This window comes from Cydia pomonella, chromosome 6, assembly GCF_033807575.1.
Source record: "Cydia pomonella isolate Wapato2018A chromosome 6, ilCydPomo1, whole genome shotgun sequence".
NCBI lineage: Eukaryota > Metazoa > Arthropoda > Insecta > Lepidoptera > Tortricidae > Cydia > Cydia pomonella.
In genome coordinates this window covers 5,484,860-5,507,580 of record NC_084708.1, presented here as the reverse complement: position 1 = coordinate 5,507,580, position 22,721 = coordinate 5,484,860, and the positions used below count along the sequence as shown (strand labels likewise).

General features: G+C 38.6%; 2 protein-coding genes across 3 annotated transcripts in view; both read left to right on the top strand.

Annotated features, from left to right (window-relative positions):
* Positions 1-13,449, top strand: part of LOC133518788 (transcription factor Ken) — a 37,313-nt gene extending 23,864 nt beyond the window's left edge. For both annotated transcript variants that reach the window (XM_061852491.1, XM_061852490.1), the window contains exons 2-5: positions 6,346-6,528; positions 7,831-7,951; positions 8,519-8,968; positions 9,912-13,449. In XM_061852491.1, the coding sequence (XP_061708475.1) occupies positions 6,353-6,528; positions 7,831-7,951; positions 8,519-8,968; positions 9,912-10,844 (1,680 nt within the window). In that variant the 5' untranslated portion in view covers positions 6,346-6,352 and the 3' untranslated portion in view covers positions 10,845-13,449. The remainder of the gene's footprint in view (positions 1-6,345; positions 6,529-7,830; positions 7,952-8,518; positions 8,969-9,911) is intronic.
* Positions 13,450-17,737: 4,288 nt separating this feature from the next.
* The window catches only part of LOC133518787 (uncharacterized), a 30,072-nt gene continuing 25,088 nt past the window's right edge, over positions 17,738-22,721 (top strand). Inside the window, exons 1-2 of the mRNA XM_061852489.1 lie at positions 17,738-17,868; positions 21,758-21,933. Of these exons, the coding sequence (XP_061708473.1) occupies positions 21,853-21,933 (81 nt within the window). The 5' untranslated portion in view covers positions 17,738-17,868; positions 21,758-21,852. The remainder of the gene's footprint in view (positions 17,869-21,757; positions 21,934-22,721) is intronic.

Below are 22,721 nucleotides of genomic sequence, written 5' to 3'. Positions count from 1 at the left end.
AAACTTTTTTCTCAATCCTACGCTCCAGTAGACGGGTGTCTTGTACAATTTCACTTGCAACACCGACATCGCGAAACATTTCGTAAAACACGGCTCCAGCCGTCAAACAAACCTTTATTGTTTCCGGCGTTTCACACAGTTAATTGTCATCTGTAAGAGTTATAAATACTAGTTTTTAAACGTTTAGCGTGTCAATACAGGAGGCTTATTCTGATTAAGTATAATAATAGCTTATGAATTTGATTTGAATTAGTTATCCCCTTGAACGGGCCATCATAAGCCTTATTGGTATGCGTTAAGGTATATTGCACTATAACCGTCCGCACCTGTACGTCTTTAGGAGCATTCCATGAAATTGTCTATCGTTGTTCCGTACAAACGCGCATTTTCTGAAGATTTGCAGGAACAAGAGTTTCCTTTTCTGTGACTCTTCCTTCCTTCTTCCTCGCGTTGTCCCGGCATTTTGCCACGGCTCATGGGAACCTGGGGTCCGCTTGACAACTAATCCCAAGATTTGGCGTAGGCACTAGTTTTTACGAAAGCGACTGCCATCTGACCTTCCAACCCAGAGGGTAAACTAGGCCTTGTTGGGATTAGTCCGGTTTCCTCACGATGTTTTCCTTCACCGAAAAGCGACTGGTAAATATCAAATGATATTTCGTACATAAGTTCCGAAAAACTCATTGGTACGAGCCGGGGTTTGAACCCGCGACCTCCGGATTACAAGTCGCACGCTCTTACCGCTAGGCCACCAGCGCTTTTTTTAGTTTCCTTTTCTGTGACTAATGGTCAAAAATATGCACAGTAAAATAATCGCCTGCTTTAAACGCCGAAAAAAAGTCTCAACACAGGAAATAAAATGCGTCCGTACGGGACAACCCGGGTAATGCTCCTATAGCGGTCAATAAGGGTTATGGATACGATCTGTCATACGCCTACGATTTTTCTGGTTGGAAAAATGTCACCATTGACACTGAAAATAAATCCAGATTAAATTCATATCCCGTTATTACAAATATTATAATCAGCAGGGCCCGTTGCGAAAAGACTAAATAGAATCAACTCTATGTAGCGTGACGTCATTTTTCCGTCAACGGCATGAAATGTCCCTGTCAATCAGAATATGCTTGTAGGGTGTTTTTTCAACGTCTAGCCTAGTCATGCTCAGCGAGCTGAATATTTAGGTCATACTGAACAACTTTAGCCCCCCGAAACCGCAGACCCAAAAAAACGCTCTTTCACAGAAAACTACGAGATAACTCGATGTGTATGAAAGAGTAAAACTGTATATACCTACTTATGCGTGAAATGCCCGCTTTGATCTGTGTTAAATCCGCTATAAATAAATTGCTCCCAATAGCTTTAAACATTGTGTACTCCATAAGATGGGTGTAGCCATTAGATAAGTCATAGGCGCCGTATCAAAGGTTTATGGAACAATTATCACATACGGTTAGCCCCGCAATTCTCTCTTACTCCTAATACGGTGACATACTCTCATAAAAACCTTAATGGCTATCTAGAATCGCTGGATCGAGTAAACGATTGTAATGCTGCCTTCTAGGTCGCTACGTGCTTAATTAGTGTGGGCAGCCATTACCTATGGCCGGCGTTTCTTTTATGATCTAGCCTTGGCATAGACTACATCCGCAGACTCCGCGCAAATAAGATGACTAGCGACCACACATAGTCGCTCTTTTACATGGAAAATGAAGGTAGCGTATTAAATATTAGAATAATGTGCGGTGACCGCCAGTTTTCCTGTATTATGTGGTCGATCTAGTAGACAAGTAGTCTATGAGCCTTGGACTGTACACTTGATTCTCTGACTGATTGATGTAATTTAATTATCGCTCGTAGCAGTTTTGTTTTCTTCCTGATCTATTAATTAGCTTTTTTGTCCGCTCTTGAAATGTGTTGAATATATGAATCTACACTTGACATATTGGTGACTATTAAATAAAAACATTAATATACGTTAACAGTTATTTCGTAACGCCTTTTTCAGTTAAAAACAACATTACTTAACCGAATTACCTTCAATAGTCCAAATTGGCCGGCGACAGGCCAAAGAGATTGTCTTTTAAGTTTCCTGAATTTTGTTTATCAACTCGGTGAAAGTACGTTTTCAAGTAAAACGAAGGCCGGCCGATGATTATCGAGGAAAAGGCCAAGCCATTCCCTCTTATTTTCATTGAACTTTCTGAATATCTAGCACGGATTTTCATCGCGCCATTAATTATTTACATTTTTGCCACGGCTCATGGGAACCTTCGGTCCGCTTGGCAACTGATCTCCAGAATTGGCGTAGGCTATAGTTTTGACAAACTAGGCATTATTGGGATTAGTGTGGTTTCCTCACGATCTTTCCTTCACCGAAAAGCGACTGGTAAATATAAAATAATATTTCGTACATAAGTAAGTTCCAAAAATCTCATTGGTACGAGCTGGGGTTTGAATTGAACTCGCAACCTCCGGATTAAAAGTCGCACGCTCTTCCCGCTAAGCCACCAGCGCTCCTCTAAATAGATTATTTTAAACAATGATGTTTCATGTATGTCGTCGATTATCGCTAGGGCAATGAATATGATAACAATTCAAGCGTCTTGCAAAGATACTCCTAGCGCCATCTATCTCTAGTCTAGTAAACGGTCTACTATCGCCATCTGGCGGTAAGCAACACTTTGAAAGCCGGTATGCGAAAGAAAGTCAATAGTAGTCATTTGTGTTTACGATAGATGGTGTTATAATCAAATAAAAACGTTTCTCGTAGTTATTGCTCTCACTGGTGCATTCTGTTTGCATCCAATCGGTCTGAAGGATGAATTCATTTCAGGGTTAATCAATTTGTCACCTTTATTAACTGAGGTCTTTCGTCTCGAGTCTCCACATTTATTAATGTACCTATGTGTACATAAGTTCCACGATTATTCACCTCTGAAATAGGTAGGTAGGTATGTTAGTATACGTAGGTACTTACAAGGAGTTATATAGTCCTACGTGCATAAAATCATAGAAAGGTATACGGCGTTCTCTGAAAAAAGATTTCCTTTGGCAGAATTAATCTTTGTGTTCCTAAGATGTATTCAAGAAGTGGAGCCACCCAGATGTTTGATGGAGTTGGGGAACCCCCCTCCCTCCCCCCTAAAAATTTACATCCTGCCAAAGGAAATCTTTATAAGTATAGATTTCCCACTATTATGTACCTACACCTATTCGTGTTTAGCACTTCAAATACAATGGACACAAAATCGCACAGTGTCCCATTGAAGGGCAGGGTTAATTTTTTTCCTTTTAAGTATTCACTAAATAGGTACTATCTAAAATTAGCCCGAGGTAAGATCTGATACAGTCGTTAAAATATTTTGATAAAGTTTCTGTATATTTCCTTACACAAAGATGTAAAAATATGCCGCCTTGAGTGCAACTCACTGTCTGATGAATTGAAGTCATCAGACATCTCAAACCCCTCAAACACATCTCGACATTTAATTTTTATCTGCAAATAGCATTGATTTAAAATAGTTTATGTGTGTAAGTTAATCCTTCTACAATAGATTAATAAGTCCACAAGAACGGCTAAGGTCGCGCAGGGTGGCAGGACCCTGGCTCGATCTGATGCATGCAAAGTGCAGCGTCGGTTCGCTACACACGCACAATGGCGGGCGAGCCGGCGCGCTCCGCTGCGCAGCCGCTGCCCTGAAATACAGAACTATGCATTTGAACTTAAAGAGACTTATCAACCTAATACTGCAGCTTAAAACCAACCTAAACCCGAGAGCTTACGGGTCAAAGTTGTACTGTATATAGACAATACGTCTAGAGAGACTTAACTTCCTAATGTTGTAACCTGAAAACAACCTAAACCAAAGAGCTGGCGGTTCAAACTTGGACTTATATAACCTGCTCAGTCTTCAGATTTAAAGAGACTTAATATGTAAATGCTGCAACATAAAATCAATCCTGGAGTGGAGGTTTTCAGTGTTTTTTGATCTTTGCGATTTTTAAATAAAGGATTATTTGAGGTATGATAATTATTGTGGTCGAGGTACCAGTTGTAACACGTAATAATGGCGCAATTAATATCATTTAGGTACCATGTCGTTTTGGGTACAATTACAAGTCTTAAGTGTTTCACGTTTGGGGTTTTAAGTGCTTAAAAATATATAAAACGTGATATTTAACAAGGATTAATCTGGAAAATATATTTCAAACATATTAGTTACCTACATGGTGTATAGGCATTGAAAACACTTACAACAGAGTGTATGTATTGGAATGCTTAGGTACTACATACCAGCATAAATAAGTTATTCGTAGGCGGTTCATCTTGAATTTATATAGCCTACAAGCAAGGCTAAACTCAACCTACAAATATAAAAGAATATCGCATAATCTTTATGATAATTTTAATGTTACAAATAACATGCTCCGAGCATTACTTCAAGATTATTACGTATTAATTATAAAACACAATAATAATTCATCTCGTTAAATTTGTATAGCGGCTATTAATAAGAACGTGGCCTTCAATTAGAGGCTTATTAAGACCAATTCGGCCCACATTCATCGCCTCAGGAAAACTCTACCACACGCTCATGCGCACACGAAAAGATTATCTCACACATCTACCTACTGTTTATTTGTAATTTGAATGACTTCACGTTTCCCGCGCTCAAGGAAATGTTACTTGGTTCTCTTCTTTGTTCTCCGGTCGTTTTTCACAAAGGCTCATTAGAATACCAAGCTTATATAAAGCTAGCTCAACTCAAACTCGATATCCTAGTTTGCATATAATTATCGGTTTTACACAATTGCGGTATTATCCGCATAATTGTGCGACAGCCGTGAAAGGCCGATACGTGTCGACCTCGCGAGCTTTTACCCGCTCGAAAACCTATTTTCCTTTCTAACTAAGCAAAAAATAAATTGCCTCAAACGAGCACGACGAAAACGTATAACCTTCGAAAATAGATTAAGTCGGCACTCATCCTTACAACGTAGAATCTTCTCACTTGATTTACGTGTGAATTTATTCAATGCTTTGTTAATCGGTCAATATACCGCGACCTTGTCAGTAAAATGATTACAAAATCGTGACACTACGCACTTGGGATCGTTAGCATGCGCGAGAACGTTCCGAGGACCGCAGTGTTTATGTTCAAATCCCGCAATTAAATGTGACTTTTGAGAGAAACGGAGGAATAACGCAACACTAACAATGAACCGCTCTTGTGACCCCGCGTTTGCTAAACGCCACACAATGCTAAGAAGCGCTGCTGATCGTCTTTTAAGCGATCTTGCGCTATTGTTGTTAATGGCACATTGCGTTTTATTGAGCCAAGGTCGCTTACGACAGACTTTCTAGCTGGGACTTCTGTTTTGGCGGGCCTAGAACACACCAAAACCGTTCGGGCTCATTTAAATTCTCGGCGCCTCTTAACCTTTGTAATTTGGTTAGGAAACCACTTGAATTGTTTAGGTAATAGCCATTGTGTGCCATCTTAGAATGAATAGTAGGTAAAATCGATTTAAATCCGATGATATTGAAACGTTCGTAACAGTCCATTGGTTGCAACCTTGTTTTCCTTTACACTATTTTCAGTCTGGCATCGAATGAGATCAATGAACCGAAGTTATGAGCATCGATGTTGGCATGATTTCACTTATTCGTGCTGTGAATTACACAATTTGAAGGATCACGAAGATTCACAGCTCTAAAGTTTAACATTAATGAGCATACACGTTTTAATTAAAGGAGATAATGGCTATTAAATTGTAATATTACGTTTATTTCTCACGAAGTTACAATAGTTTTAATTGTCGCAATGGTTTCACACCATTTTGATAAGTGTGTCGGCGACGAAATGTGCCTTATCTCGCGTTGAAATTTTAATCTCTGCGCCGAGCTTCAATCTCTGATCTTTCTAAAGATAACTAAAGTACTTAAATGTTGCAAAACCAGTACCTATTAACCACGTCGCGAGACCCAAATTTACAGATATGATCTTAAAACATTTATGTGACAAAATTTTGTCGTAATGACAAAAAGTAAATAAGTATTTCACTCTTACCTTCACGATTTTCATGAGGTATTTTCCTTTCCTTCGGGATATCCTGGCGTTCTTGCGAAATTTCAATTATATCTTAAAAACTACGCTATTGTTCCAAATACATTTCATTGTAATACTTAAAAATACTTAGGTATAACTAGGCATGTATTTTGACTAAAAATGTTGTTTCCGATCGCCTTCATCCGTAGTGCTGGAGCAACAAGCATTAAAGTTTTATGTTAAATTCACGTGTCTTGCCCAAACTTCAACCTTTTGTTTCCTTCTTCCGCAGTGCTGGAATGATGGGCGAGGGCCTGCTGACTCTCACGTACGGCAAGCACCACGCCTGCATCCTAAACGAGGTGGGCGCGGCGTGGCGCGGCGCGCGCTACTCCGACCTCGTGCTGGTGTGCGACGACGCCGTACCGCTGGCCGCACACCGCATCGTCATGGCCGCGGCTAGCCCGCTCATCAGGTAACCGACTCAATCTGCTCTTGTCCTGAATGAGGAGCTCCTCCTATGCCTCGGCCCCGGAACGCACGCTCCGAGCGTCACATGCGTGCACGTTAGCCTAACGCTATTGCGCATAATAAACGCATTTGTGGCGTCAGCCTCGAGCGTGCACGCTTCTGACGCTCTCAGAGCGTCTCTTACAGTCGAAAGACGAAGAAGTCTGTTTTTTCCGCTTGTCAACCTACCAAATGAGATTCTTAAACAACTTTTATTAATAATGAGATTTATATAGTGAAAAGCAACTAAAACCAAACAACATTAAAGGAACATAATCTGACCACAATGCTTGCACACCTTTGTAAATACAAATGTAGCTTAGAATGATAATATAGCCTTCATACCGTCATTTTATCCATTTAGACGTGTTAACAGCTGTTTTACTACAATGCAGACAGGTAATTTCAGTTTGACTGAGAAATTATTTGCTTAAGTGTGTTATTTTCTCCCTAATGCCTATTATTCATTATCATGACATTTATCGGTCACCGCGGTGCCCTCTGAGTAAGAATGAAGTCATAAAAGTCTCTCCGTATTAAGGAGCATGGACGAGTCAAAAACTATCATCATTATGTTTTTTTTTATACTACGTCGGTGGCAAACAAGCATACGGCCCGCCTGATGGTAAGCAGTCACCGTAGCCTATGTACGCCAGCAACTCCAGAGGAGTTACATGCGCGTTGCCGACCCTAATTATGTACCTCGTGTAATCATCTTGACTAGTCATATAGGTAGGTACTATAACTTTATGAACGTAACGTAGTTATTAGGATGTGTAGGTAACATGAAGACAATGCTCGTTCTAAATATTTAATAACAATGCCGAAGCCACAAATCATCAGCTACAAACTAGGCCAAGATCTTGCGGCCCTGGAGGCAAAACAAGCCGTAAACTAGAAACATTTAGAATATTCACTTGTTCAATTAATTGCGGATAATGAAATGTGTTTGCATTGTGACGATATTTTGGTAAAGCAATTTACCTACCTAATTAACGAATTAATTAGGTACAAATACAAACACATTTTGAAACGCCAAAAGGTTTTATAAATCTTCCTCCGATACTTTTATCCCTTAATAAAGGCAAGGGTCTTTCGAAACTGTCAATTTGGCTCGCGAAAATACCGAAATAACATCAATCTGGCACTATTTTCACTCAAAAAGTTTTAAGACGTTATTGCGATAATTTCGTTGCGACCAAATATGCCTAAATAACCACAATTTGACAAATACTTTCGTTGCTAACCATGAAGTTGTCGATTCCAGGAAAATCCTCGATGACACGCCGGCGACGGAGAGCCCTGTTACCATCCACATGTCGGGCATCAACAGCACGCTGATGAGGCATCTCCTAGTATTCCTCTACAGCGGTCAGGCCTACATTGAAGTGAGTATTGCAAAGAGCCTAGTCATCGTGTTTTTAATGCTCCGTACACACCTTTGTTTACGGAGCACTTATGGGATCACTTCAGACTTGAATCGGTTAAATACGTTTTTCTAAAAGATCGTTTGAAGTAGATACCTAAAATTTAGAACAGTTATAGTAACTACCATCACTACATAACATTGTTAATAAATCAAACCAGCTTGTATTTGTACAAATTATAGCATTGTTATTTGTGTTACAAGTAGTAGAATGTACTTACAATAACACGATCAAAAAAAATATTACTAACAGCAAGTAAATGTAAGGGATGAATGCTGTATGGACATTTTCTTCTAGCTTTTATGCATAGGTTCTTACTTTGTAGAAAAAATAAGATTTTGCGGACGACTATATCATAGAATAAAAATAAGATTTGCAAAAAAAGCAATAATTAACAACATTAACATACAGAAACTTTTCTCAGAAAAAAGGTCGCAATATGAGCTTAGGTCACACCGACATAAATTTGGTTTGTTTGTGTTGTTTTGTGTGAATGTTTAAAAACTAAACGCAACTATTATTTTCCAGTCCGGAGAAATCGATGACATGCAAGAACTGTTCGAGCTCCTAGAAATCAAGTCAGACGTTTGGAAATCAACAAAGGAACGCCAGCAAGCTGAAGAACGAAACAGATCTTGCGACAGACAAAAAGCGAAAACTCTCAAAACGGACATCAACAGCAATGAAAGCAGTAAGCACGACGCACCCTCAGGCTCTTCTCATTCAGAAAGCGACCGGGTAACACCAAGCGCAGGCTTCAGCAAAGACAAAGAAGAATTAAGTATAAAGAAAGAGAACTCTAGTAGTAATGATGAGAGGGATGATGAAGAGGTTGAGGATAAGGAGTGCGGGCGGCTTGCGGGGCGGCGGAGAAGCTCCTCCAACCCGGTCAACCTGTCCGTGGCCAGGACCTCGGAGAACGCGGGCAGTGAGCACGAGGACTCGCAGGATGTGGACGTGGAAACAGTTGCAGCGAAGGTAATTTTACATCAATATTATTAACAACAGTAAACCAAACACCAATAATTATTTAATTAAGTCACAGAAATCTAAAATCTAACTACCTATACTTATTGCAATTGGACTTTATCAAACGCAACACACAATCGTGAGTTCGGTTTTATCTTGACTAAGGATCCAAAAGAAGACTTACGATTTTAGGGGCTCGCAGCAGTTTTCATAGATTTTACCCAAGTTTTGAGTCGTTAGTCCTACATTTGCTCTACTCTACTCAAATTATCGGCTATCGGTTCTTCAATCTTTTACCTCCATTCTGGTGTTCCAGATTTTGAAAGAAATGAACACTTATTTTTTTATAATTTTTTGAAACATTGTCAAGAAAACACTTTATTCGTTATTCGATTGCTGTGAAGGATTTTACATGTACGAAATCTGCACACTTGGGTTTGTCATTGATCTGTCTAAAAACTGGTCAGAGATTTTAATTTTAAACTAATTAACACAAAATTTACGGCCAGAAAACCAGTTTTTTGGCCTGAAATTGTTCAACTTTGATGCCAAATATCTCGAAGGCAGTGAACTTTGAAGTAAATATAGGATACCATATTGCTTAAAGCCGTTGCTGTTAACATGATAAGCTCCAAAAAACATTAGAAAACTCAGGGATTCAGATCGAAGGTCACTGGCGCTAGGGAGTCCCTTAAGTGTGTGGGGTTGGATATTTTTGTCCGAATCTGTCACAGTAGCATCAATAAAGTATCACTTATCAAAAATAAATGTTGATAAATAAGGTTGTCAGTCGACTCGCCTCATATCTGTGCTATATTTTAACCGACTTCCAAAAATGAGAAGGTATATTTGAAAAAAAAAGCTAGGTTAAAGTTTTTAAATTGTTCGACTTATAACTATTTAATCCAATGAATTCGTGTTACCAATATTTTTATTGTTTCATCTTTTTCAGAACGTTAGCAGAAGAAGATCAACTTCATCCAGTCAAGAAGATCCACCGCCTGAAACCATGTACAGAAGACAGTTACTTAGTGATCGATTAGGCCGAGGAATCGAGAGGGCGAAGAGAAAGTCGCACTATATAGAACCTCCAGAGCTCGATTTACGGACTGTTAAACTAGAAGATTATGCGCATCTTAAACCTCCTGACGCAGATCTGATGTCACTCGTACAGACTTCACCGGAAAATTATGTTGTAACACCTCATCGGAAACGACGTCCCGGCTTCCACAACTCTCCTTCTCAGAATCCTCCGTTCGTTTCATTTCCACCAAGTTACTTAGAAGAGATGGCGCATCTGCGATATACTCAAGGGCCGGGCAGTGTGGCTGCAGTAGCTGCCGGAGCTCGCCTCGGGGCGCTGCACCCGCTCAGTGCGTCCGCGCCGCCCTACCTTCCCGAAAGGAGCGTGACGCCTCCCGCGGGAGCGCATGATGACGCCCTTAAATACCGACCTCCCAGCGCAGGTTCGTGGGGACCCTGGCTCTGTCAGCCTCAGATGGGTGGCGACGAACCTCCATCGACGGAACACGAACAAGGCTCCAGCAAACAAGCGCCAGTTCGAGAGTACCGCTGCGAGTATTGCGGCAAACAATTCGGCATGTCGTGGAATCTCAAGACTCACCTCCGAGTCCATACAGGCGAGAAACCTTTCGCCTGCCGGCTCTGCGTGGCCATGTTCAAACAGAAAGCGCACCTACTGAAGCACTTGTGTTCGGTCCATCGCAACGTGATATCGTCGAGCGACAACGATGGCCGGACCAACACACCCGGCCGCTTCAACTGCTGCTTCTGCCAGCTGACGTTCGAGGCGTTACCGGAACTCATCAGACACTTGTCGGGCCCGCACAACAGCTTGCTCCTCAGCAAAAACCTACACGAATGACGCACGCCCGCCTGACGCGTGACTACGCGTGCCCATGGACTTTAAAACTTTCTCTCGATCCGAGAGTTCAATTGTGATATGTGTTTAAGAAGGTTATAATTATAGGTGTAAGTAAGACATGTGATGTCGCAGAGCGATACTTATATACTAAACCATTCGCAGGAGAAGGTCGCTGCGGATGTGATGCTGGTGTAAATGTTTAATAAATCACATGTTTGCCGCATGGGTCCAATTTTTTATAATTTGTTTAAAAATTATAAACCGGGACCAATACCTTCCGAGATAGTATTTATTTGAAAGATGTATTTCATTAGCGTAAAGTTATTTAAAAGCCACCGACACATTAATTTCTTAAGAATAGAAAATAGACACGTATGTCAACGGAAAGTTGCGAAGTGTGAAAGGCCTAAAGTAACGTGAACTACCTCCTAATTTAAATCTGTAATCGAAGAGACAGTGGTGACGTTGAAAAGTGTTTATCATTGACTCAATGACGTCCTCTGCCGCTCCGCCGGTCAATGATTCTAGTCAGAATTGGAACTAAGAATTAGTCAATCAGAGTCAAAGTTACTCACTTTTATTGGAATATTTTGTACCTGTCAACAAAATGTAGGTAAGTTAAATATCAAAAACTCTTTCGAATCCTAAAGGCCTATTGAATAGGTATTGCTTCTGTAAAGCTGTTTAAATTCCACCACAAGTTCCAATTAATGCATCTGACTTGGCATTTCGCAGCTTTTTAACGACATCTTACAATCTCAACATTAGATATTACCGTATATGTATAATTTCTAAAGTAGAAGAAAAATGTGTTCGTATTAATTCTATTTTTGTATAAAGCCGTATCCTTCCATTCGTTTGTGCCGAATATTTGCTATGTGGATGAGCACCAAAGATTTGTGAAGCATTAGATCTTTTGGCGATTATATTACGGGCAAAAGCCTTCAAAATGTGTTTTGAATATTTGCGCCAAATTCCAAAGAAATTTAGTAACGCACAATACTTTTTCTAACTACAATACACTATTTAAACGTCCGGCATTTGCCCGTAATATACCCAACTAAGAGAAATTAAAGGGACCTGAAATGATTTTGATTTTTTATACTTAAGGTATAGGTACCAATTGAATAATCTCAAGAAGTATTGTTACTAACTTTATTCCTACGAACATTTCCGTATTTCCACTACGGCCTTTTATACTAAGCTTGAATATCTTTCTATTTTTTATTATTTTTATTACGTCTTAGCGTAATTGAAGCTGATCAGGCAATATTTCCAAATGAATAATTTAATGTAACAATAGGTATTTTATCCTTATTGCGTTAATTATGTACGCTTCTTATCGAACACATTCGTGGCCAGTTGATATTAAAACTACATTGTTATAGTGAATACTGGGATATGTTTTGCTTTATAGGTCTTCGTTTATCTTTTCTACCGCTTTTTAGAAGTCTGACCAGTACTTTAGGTTCTTTTTTATACAATCTGAAATGACAATAGTTTTTAACTTCGCAAGTTTTCGCCCTTCATTAAATATGTTTAAGAGTCGATACAATCAACGCTGGATTTTCGTTGTGAAATTATACATTCTGTATTCTAAAATACTCATATTTGTACGTTTACTATTTCTACGTAATAAAGATACGTAGTTACGTCTAATTGAGAATAATTTTGATGTATTTATTGTAAACGGTCGTGGAACGTCACGATGTTGCCAGTGATCTCAGCCTTATGGGATCTTGGCCGTGACTTATCCTACCGTTGAACATTTTCTAAATGGTGCCCTGTTAACCAATGCACGACGCATAAATTGCATGAATACTTATTATTATTAAAGTAATTGTACTTCGATGAAAACTAAAGTTACCAACGTGTTGTTCATAACGTAATTATAATGTTAAAAATCGCTTTAATATCCTTTCGAACGTTACCTTTTGTTATACCTGATTTATTTTGTTTTTCTTCTATTTTGTTCTACGTCGATTAATTTTCTTAAAATAATTGAGGAACAATTTTAATATTAAGCATTGTGATGTTTTGGTATCGTTAGATTATTCTTGTGATAATATCCTGTTCTTGTTGTAAGTGGAGACAGGGAACGCCGTCTTCCAATGCGTTTTCCATTTGGATTAGTGTAAAATACGTTTAGGATAATTCGAAAGCATGACAAAAGTGACAGTCCATTGCGCCTAAAGTGTGCGGTCTGTGAACAAATGATTCAAAAAGTCTTCAGTGGATACGTATTCGTTGTGATATGTCGACGCTCGTCGAAGTTGCCTTAAATTTAGTAATAACAATGCAAACTCTGATACGTTCTAGATGAACATTCATTCGAAATAATACCTTCTAAAATACATGACGTTGTAAATACTTATAAGTAGATAATGTACATACTAATTAGTGTTAAGTTTAATAATGAAAAAAAGCTTAACTTAAACTTTGTTGAAATTGATTTTCTCTGTTAATTGTAAATTAAAAGTTATCTTGTAAGTTTTCACATAGTGTACAATTTTTTGTAGATACCCTACTGTTTAGAACATTAACAATCTGTAAAAATGTGTTCTTACCGTAGTAAATTAAATAACGAGAATATTTTAGTTACACACGTTGGATGTCGGTTATTTCAAAATCCTCTTTGCAGTGATCGGCGAGCTCATCTCCTATGGACCGAATACAAATTTAGGTTTATTGAAAGAAGTAAGTATGTGCCATTCACATAGGATACTACCATTAGTATCCTAAAAACTTGAGCCGCCCTACTAGAGGTAGAATTGCGCCAGAAATAGCTGGTACGCTTTACTTACGTCTACTATAAAAGATCATGTAGCGATTAGGTTACAAGGTACAGTCAGCATCAAAAGTAGCGGATCAAACAAGGTTTCAAAAGTATCTACCATTCTGTAACAGCTTAACAAAAGTTGATCGTTATATATGTAGAACAATTTAGACTGTAAAAGATATACTTTTGAAGGTAAATTTTAGAAGAATTATCTATATTTGGAAAAGTTATCCGGAATATCAGATACTTTTGGCGCGCTGTTTCATCCGCTACTATTGATGCTGACTGTACCACTGACGTGTCATTGGTTTCTCTTAAGAGGGGAGTATACCACATGATCGTCCATACAAAAAAAAAAAGAGAAAACGTTTTTCCACTTCTAAATATTTTCCATTCTATTTTTTTGTATATTATTGAAAAATAGGTTTTATAGGTTTTCCTTTTTTTTTTCAAAATTTGCAATACAATTTTTTTAAGCGAAACCTAGTATATATTACGCTGAAGCGATCAACACCAAAATCAAAATGATTTGTTAATATTTAGTGAATGGAAAATGTTTTCTCCCAAACTGGAATTTCATAGAAAAAATACCGTTATTTCGCTAAGATCGCAAAGCCATTCTTCGCTCTTACAGCGCGGCTTACGTGGGGAATGACTCGCGAATGCGACGCGGCGCGGCGCGGCAGCCCAACGGCATTCGGAGATCGCCCACGTAGGACACTTCCACAGGTATCAAAGGATTGAATTCACCGGCGCCGCGCGGCAACGGCAACGGCACTGTTGCGACATTACGACGAAAGGGGACGGTCGCTTCTCCATACAAACGTAGTCCCCATTTTCCTCTCTGGATATTGACATTATGGAAAATACTTTTCCATAATTTGATGTATATTAGCCATATTAGCCATAGCTATGCCCCTACGTTTGACCTTTTCTGGATTTTTTGATTATTGTAAAAATTAGAAGCAAAAAACAGATTTCATAAAAATAATTAAATGCTCCTAACCTAACTCTTATAAATGATTATTAAAAGCGGCCAAGTGCGAGTCGGACTCGCCCATGAAGGGGTTCCGTACTATTTATGACGTATTAAAAAAACTACTTACTAGATCACGCTCAAACCAATTTTCGGTGGAAGTTTGCATGGCAATGTGCATCATATATTTTTTTTAGTTTTATCATCCGCTTATTTTAGAAGTTACAGGGGGGGGGGAGGGCACACATTTTACCACTTTGGAAGTGTCTCTCGCGCAAACTATTCAGTTTAGAAAAAAAAAATTAGAAACCTCAATATCATTTTTAAAGACCTATCCATAGATACCTCACACGTATGGGTTTGATGAAAAAAAAAATTGAGTTTCCTAGGAAACTGCATGTTTCCGCGTATAAAGTCTAGATGGCGTAATCTTGCAAACTTTACCCAAACTACTTTGAGATGAACACTGTTTTGTTTGAATATTAGCATTATTCTATTTACTTTTACCTGGTCGTTTTGAACATAGAACTAAAGACTATATCGGTGAAATGTCGCCATCTATAAAAATTATGAAGAACGCAACTTTGTGTAGACAGAGACTAAAGGTTTCAGAGAGTTCCAGTTAATAAACCTTTACTAGATGTCGCTGTATTAAAAGCAAGGCTGTATCATAGCAACTACACTAGTTGCGTTTGTATACGATATAAAAAGGCCACGGACAGCGGAGTCTTAGTAATAGGGTTCCGTTTTAACCTTTGGGTACGCAACCCTAAAAATCGTGTCGCTATCTACTCTTTTCCGTTGGTAAAATTGTGTGTGTCAGATCCTTAGGCTATGTCACTAGCTATTTTATTATAAAATGATACTGTTATGGTGTCCAGAGTAACGATATAGGTACCAATAAGTAAACTTACACATGTTTATAAAATTACACGTTTTCGTGATTTTTGTTATCGAGTCAACTTTAACCTTTTAAGGTTTTCCTTGGAGTTTGCCGTTTTCCCGATTACGGGCTTGGTCCCATAATAAAGATGCTCAGTATGACCTATAGGTACGAGTATGTATATTCAGCCCGTAAATTATTGCAGGTGACTAAATAAACATTCTGTATAGGTCAGTTTCCGTGTGTTTTTTTTATGACATTTGCCCTTGATCAAAACGTGTTAAATTTTAAAAATTTAAAAATTTCGTTACCCTCTTTAAGTTTCAGTTGCATGACGGTCATTCTCAAAAAAAATATGTCTGCGGTCGCGACCCGTACAAAATACATATATGAAAAGAGTCGAAGCAATAGACGCAACCGTAGACATATTCTCGGGTTATTCCCACTAGTTACCACCAAGTTGTTACCAGTGGTAACTACTGGGAAAAAAAATCCTACTAGTTGCCACCAAAAATTTGTTAGCATTCAACACTAATAAATACAGTATAAAATTAAGTTAATTAGTTATTAGTTTAATTATACTCGTAAGTCGATTACTGTTTCAGTAAACTGTCTTAAAAGTGATCATCACATTGCCGGGTCTCTTAATACTGCAGACAGCCTTGTACACATGGGAGAATCTGGAGAAATATCCCAGACGAGGTGAAAAAAGCGACCGTGTAACTCGGTACGGTCACAAATTAGCGGTAGTGCCACGTAGCCTACCCAAAACGGCTAAATGTATACAAGTCATGGGCCCCGCTGTCTACAATAACTTACCAGCATCCATAACATAATTTGGGCCACTGGGTCACCGATGACATGTGTGACAACATGGATATTGAGAGGGAACGCAGAGCGCTGGCTGTGCGCTGCAATATGTTGGCTCGTAGGTTTGCACGATGTACCGAAAAGGTGAAGGCTACGCTTTTTAAAGCATATTGCCAGTCCTTCTACACGTGCAGCCTATGGATCAGCTATACGCAGCGGGCATACAACGCTCTGCGGGTGCAGTACAACAACGCGTACAGGGTGGTGTTCGGGCTGCCGCGGCACTGTAGCGCCTCTGGTATGTTCACGGAGGGACGGATCGATGGCTTCCACGCGATCATCAGGAAGAGGTGTAGCTCGCTGTTGAGGCGGTGGCGCGCCAGCTCGAATACCATCCTGTGCACGTTGGCCGACCGGTGGCTGAAGCACTGGGTGCAGCTACATGCCCCTTTATGTAGGAATTTGTAGTAATATCTTGTCATACTAACCCTAGATTTAAGTATTTGTATGTTACTAACACAATATGGACATTGTTCGAAATAAATTCTTATTGATTGATTGATTGATTGATAAATTTGGTTGGTTGGTTATAACTGATGTGCCTAGTCTGGCGGGTTTCAAGTCCAAACTCAAAAATTGGCTTATTGAGCGGCCGTTTTATAGTGTCGAAGAATATTTGACCTCAAAATATGTATAAATAATGTAATAAAACAAATAATGTTATTAATATATGTTTATTCGTGTGATGAGCATGGATATTTGTTCCTGAGTCATGGGTCATGGGACTTAGTCAATTTGTGTAATAATGTCCTATAATATTTATATTTATAATGAATGTTAGTTATAATTGATTTGTTAATTTGTATAGTGAATCCATTTATTTTATGTGTAAGCCTGACCTGTAATATATATTATCTCAGGTCAGATCTACTTTGACCTATGTCAAGTAGGTCTGATTGACCTTTGTGAATAATATAGGTTTTAAGTTAATTTTACTAACCATATATGGAGTTCTGGGTCTGAAATAAAGATATATTTATTTATTTATTATATACATAAGTACATATTTATTTTATCAAGGAATAACAACATAATACATATAAAACTTAAAATCTAAATCTAAAAATAAATAAAACTAATCTTAAAATAAATAATTAAAAACTATCCCCCTGCGGCATGGTGCCGTAGATGCTGGCAGCATTTCCTCGTTGTATCGCAATACTTATTCTCTGTGCGAGGAAGCTGCCAGCTCTACGATCACCGGTAGCGTCTTCTATTTTTTTGGCTAATGCCTTAAATAGTGTAGATGCAAATTATTATTATATTATTAATAAAGTATGAGTATTTAGAGGTAATACACCTCTATTTCAAATTCTCTTTCTTTAAAACAGAATATTTCTTTTTCTATTAGCCGAGTCACCTGGAATATTACCATGTTAGTGTTCTAAATCTTATTAAATATGACGTCACTAGGCTTAGAAGCCTTCCAAGTACCTGTCCAAGTCATATGTGCCCCACATTGTGATCAGTGCCTGACCTATCACATCCACGATTGAAAGGCGAAGAACTCAACCAGGTATTCCGACTTTCCTACTAGGTCATACACATTTTATTGTATGGTTAACTCTTTCGTGTGTTTCCTGTAGATAACGCAAAGTTAAGAGGAAAGGGGACGGCCGTTTCTGCATACAAACGTAGTCCTCATTTTCCTCTCTGGATCTATAGAAAATATTTCTACATAATTTGTTGTATATTAACGATACGTTTGACTTTTTTAGAATTTTTGATTATTGTAAAAAATAGGAGCGAAAAACGGATTACATACAAATTTTAAATGCTCCTAACTCTTACATTAATTAACCATTCGAAAAATAATCAAACATAGCTGTGGTTGATATACAACAAATTGTATCAAAATAATTTCGTTAACATTAACATCCAGAGAGAAAAATGAGGACTACGTTTGTATGAAAAGGTGATTTCGCGCGGGTCGTCCTCTTTCGTCTTAAAAGAATCTAAAGCTAATTTTGTACTTTTTTTGTATTTTTGTTCTTTACAATTTTACAGGCGTGATACATTGTTTCAGTACTTCAAACTCAAATAAGAAAACCCTGATATGTTATGTACACTTTGTCGTTAACTTGTATTGTACTGTCCACAGAAGATAACTTTTTCTAAAATGTGCCTGACCTTACTGTTAATCTTTTTCACGCTTAAACCGCTGACGCCTAGAGCATATAACCAACCGGAGTCGCCTTTAAGAGCTCCCTCTGTCGAAAACCTCGGCCAATAGTCATCCTCACGTCATACTTATTATTATTATTTATTTTTTATTATTATTTCGTATCGGGATAGTTTGAGTCCTCAAGAGGCCATAGCATACTTTTCATTATTGTACACGTAAGAAGCGGGCAGAAGCTAGTAAATGATACATACGGGGTGTTTATTTAGTCACCTGCAATAATTTACTGGGTGAATATAAAGGTAACTTTTATTACGGGACCAAACCCGACATCGCGAAAAAAAAATTGTCTGCTTCATACATTTTGACTGTCTGACCTTGACATTTCTATGGGAGAGTAATTCTTTTTCGCAATTCGGGGTTGGTCCCATAGCTCTCTCTAACGCACACCTGTTAATTGTAACTTGCAACTGCACAACTAACAATGGGAACTTGGACGAAAATTGGTAATAAGCGCAAAAGCCCAATTTTAGCAAACGTGAAAAAAAAAAAACAAATTAGTGTACCACTACTACATTTCACAACTTGCAACTAAAGCCAAAGCGACACAAATTACAAGACATAATATAATAACGATAATAAATTATTATTACATATTAAAAACCAACGACATAACCCAGCCTGCAAAGCATCGCTTCAAACCCCCATCGGGTAAGGACACAACCATAATTAGAGATGGGTTCATACAAAGTGAATTGCAAAAACAAGCTAGCCAGGCAATTTACCCTTACTGGGCTCTCAAGTTAAAAATAGACAGGAAAGATAGAAAATAAAAAGCAACTAAGACGCGCCTGGAACCGGTAGGCAGATGGCTATGCGCTGCATCTTTTTGCTTTGTGGATGGGAACATTCCAGAGGCTTTATGTAAAGATCATTAGCGGGGGAGATAATTAGAAAGATCTAGAGATAATGTTTCTAATAGGTGTAATGCTGGTTATAGCATAATCCTAATTCAACGCCATAAAGTACGACCCAGATCGCTTTCAAACAGTGAAAACGGAATAAATAATTTTACAATTTTAAAGTAAAATTCATTAAAGTATATATTGAAAGTTTCAGCAACGAACGCAGATTAATTCAACTGAGTAGATTTTTTTTTTTCAATTTGAAAAAACCAAGTATGTTGTAGGTTGCTGATTCAAATATTATTTTTATAAGTATGCAATTTCCCAATATTAAATAACTGAAGACGTGAGTGGATGAACGTGCAATGTCACATTCTTCAGATTTTGATTTCATGCAATGTTTTGAAGCTATATAAGCTAAGCTTCATAATTTCTGATTTCACGTGTTTAGGCCAAAAGCTTTAAAGCTTTAAAGCTGGGGCTGGTGGCCTAGCGGTAAGAGCCTGCGACTTTCAATCCGGAGGTCGCGGGTTCAAACCCCGGCTCGTACCAATGAGTTTTTCGGAACTTATGTACGAAATATCATTTGATATTTACCAGTCGCTTTTCGGTGAAGGAAAACATCGTGAGGAAACCGGACTAATCCCAACAAGGCCTAGTTTTATCCTCTGGGTTGGAAGGTCAGATGGCAGTCGCTTTCGTAAAAATTAGTGCCTACGCCAAATCTTGGGATTAGTTGTCAAGCGGACCCCAGGCTCCCATGAGCCGTGGCAATGTGCCGGGACAACGCTAGGAAGAAGAAGAGGCCAAAAGCTTTAAACCCACTTGATGAACGTGTTATGTACACAAAAAAGTTAAACTCTCCGTAAATGAAGGTTCTAAGGGAGCAACTTAGCATGTTCTTCCAATTTTACTCCGTAGACATGGAATAGTTATTTGTGTCCCAAGGGAGGAAAAGTAGGAAATTGCGTGTCGCGTGTAAAATTGTTAGGTGGCAAACAAGCGGGATGGAATGTCCTACGTTTCCTCCCGTGGTGCGCATACTATTTTTCTGCTCGACGCAAGCGGAAAGCGGTAACTTGATTTAGCGCAGCGGGAGCAAAGTTGACGCATTCCGCCCGGAGGGCAGAAAAATCTGTTAACCGCGTACTTATACAAGTACAAGTAAAAATCGAGTCTTTAACTCTTATACTTAAAAATAAAACAAAGTTCCAAATTTAAAAGCGCAAATATTGGCTTCTTACAAGGATAAATGGAAAAAAAATCAAGTCAAGTTCTAATCATGGTGCAAGTATTCTTTATCGTAAAGATGATTAAAAACAATCATTACTTGACATTACACAGGATCTAGATATTCCTAATATAGACGTTGTAATCGCAGAATTCTTAGCACGCAGGCACTATCGTTCCCATCGGGGAAAGGCATTCAGCCCAGCCCAGTTTTGCTAATCAAGTTATTCTTCATTCTGTGTGCAGATACCATCGGTGCAACAATAAAACCATGGCACAACATGTGGTTCTATTAACGTAGATAATGGTGCTATTAAGGGTTATGTGCAACAGTTGTCCGTTCACAGAGGGTTAATCAATACAAGGTTTTTAGAGTCCGTCTAACTTAGCACCAACTTGAACAAATTGAGGGAATGTCATTATAAACATCATATTTTAATAGAAATATGATGTAAGTGCTGACATCGCCACACTTTGTCATTGCACAATAATGCAGAGTTAACTTAGTCTCTTTGATACTACAGACGTTCCCAAGAGATGAAAAAAACCTCGAGACGATTCTCCAAAACCTTTAGGTATATAGAAAAAACTTCTCAGAATACATTAACCCCCTTATTCATAAACGTGTACTAAAGTTACGATGCCGCTAATCATCGTTTGTCCCTTTCCATCATACTAATACGTCGGAAAGCGACACACGATGATTATAGCGGCATCGTAACTTTAGTACACGTTTATGAATAAGGGGGTTAGTATATAATTATACCTAAAATGCCCAGTCACATTTGCTACGTAATTACTTCAACAAATTTTACACATGTATGTAATTATTTTTTCTAAATTATCATAAACATCATTATATATTCTAGAGCCAGAACATAAAATGTTATGTAGAAAAAAGTTTTACGATCTTGCACTTAATAGAGACTGAAACGACCGGTAATTTCACTTGCAACCCTAAAACCAGTACCCGTACGTCGCCTGCGCAGCCACATTAGCCTCCTCGGCAAACATGTAAAATGCAAACAAAGCAAAACCCATTAACACACACACGTAACCTAACAAGGACTGCAAAATTCATTATTCTCCGTCCGTACCAACGGGCATAATAAATCAACCTAGCTTACTAGATAAGGAGTTCTATTTAGAAGGGTGCTTGGAGACCGGTTCCCGGCTGCGAGGGTATATAAGCGGGAGCTGGACATCCAGAGCCCATTCCCGTGTTCCCTGTTGAAGAACCATCATGTGGCGGCTGTGCTTGCTGGCTCTGATCGCGACCGCCTCGGCGCAGATCCCCTCACTAGGATGGTGCCCCGATTACCAAGTAAGTTTTGTACATGATTTTGTATTAGTGTCCTTTATTGTTTGATTTTTTTATGAATTATTAAATTGGGTACTCATAGCGTTGGCAAACTTGGATATTGGAAAATTTCCCGTAGTTTATTGGAAAATGTCTTTGTAGCCTGAGTATTGCGGTCAGATTTTTCGACCTTTTATTTACCCAACATGAACTCCTAATACTGTAAAAGCCTATTATTGTCCTTCGATTTGGCGATGTAATCCAAACGGTATAGTTTCAAATTCTAAACTTTTTGATAATCGCATTTGCATCTCCTGTACAATGCCAATCCTCTGACACAAAAATTAGACATACCTATTTATTTAGTTATGACCTTACGATAGGGCGAAAATCAGTGTTGGCCGAACGTTAATTAGAATTGACCTTTAACCATACAAATTGAACCGTAAATCGTAACGGACTACCAACACTGGCGAAAATGATCATCAATCAAAACATAGGTAAACAAAAGTAATCAAACTTAAATGCATATGGATTTGATGTTGGCAAGTCTGATTGTTATGCCATTAAATAAATTATGTCCATTTCATAGTGGATAAGTTTCCCTGTACCTCTGAACCCTTCTACATTTATGATAACGAGCCTTGATGCTTAGCCAACAAAAATGCCAATCGTTAATGCTCAGTAGCGTAGCGTTGTCATCAGTGTCATCACTCTTCCATATTAGTGCGACAGTGACTGTTGGCTTTCGTTCGCTGCGGAGCGTAAACGATTGTCTTTTCTTTTAATCATTTGGATTTTTAGGGTTCCGT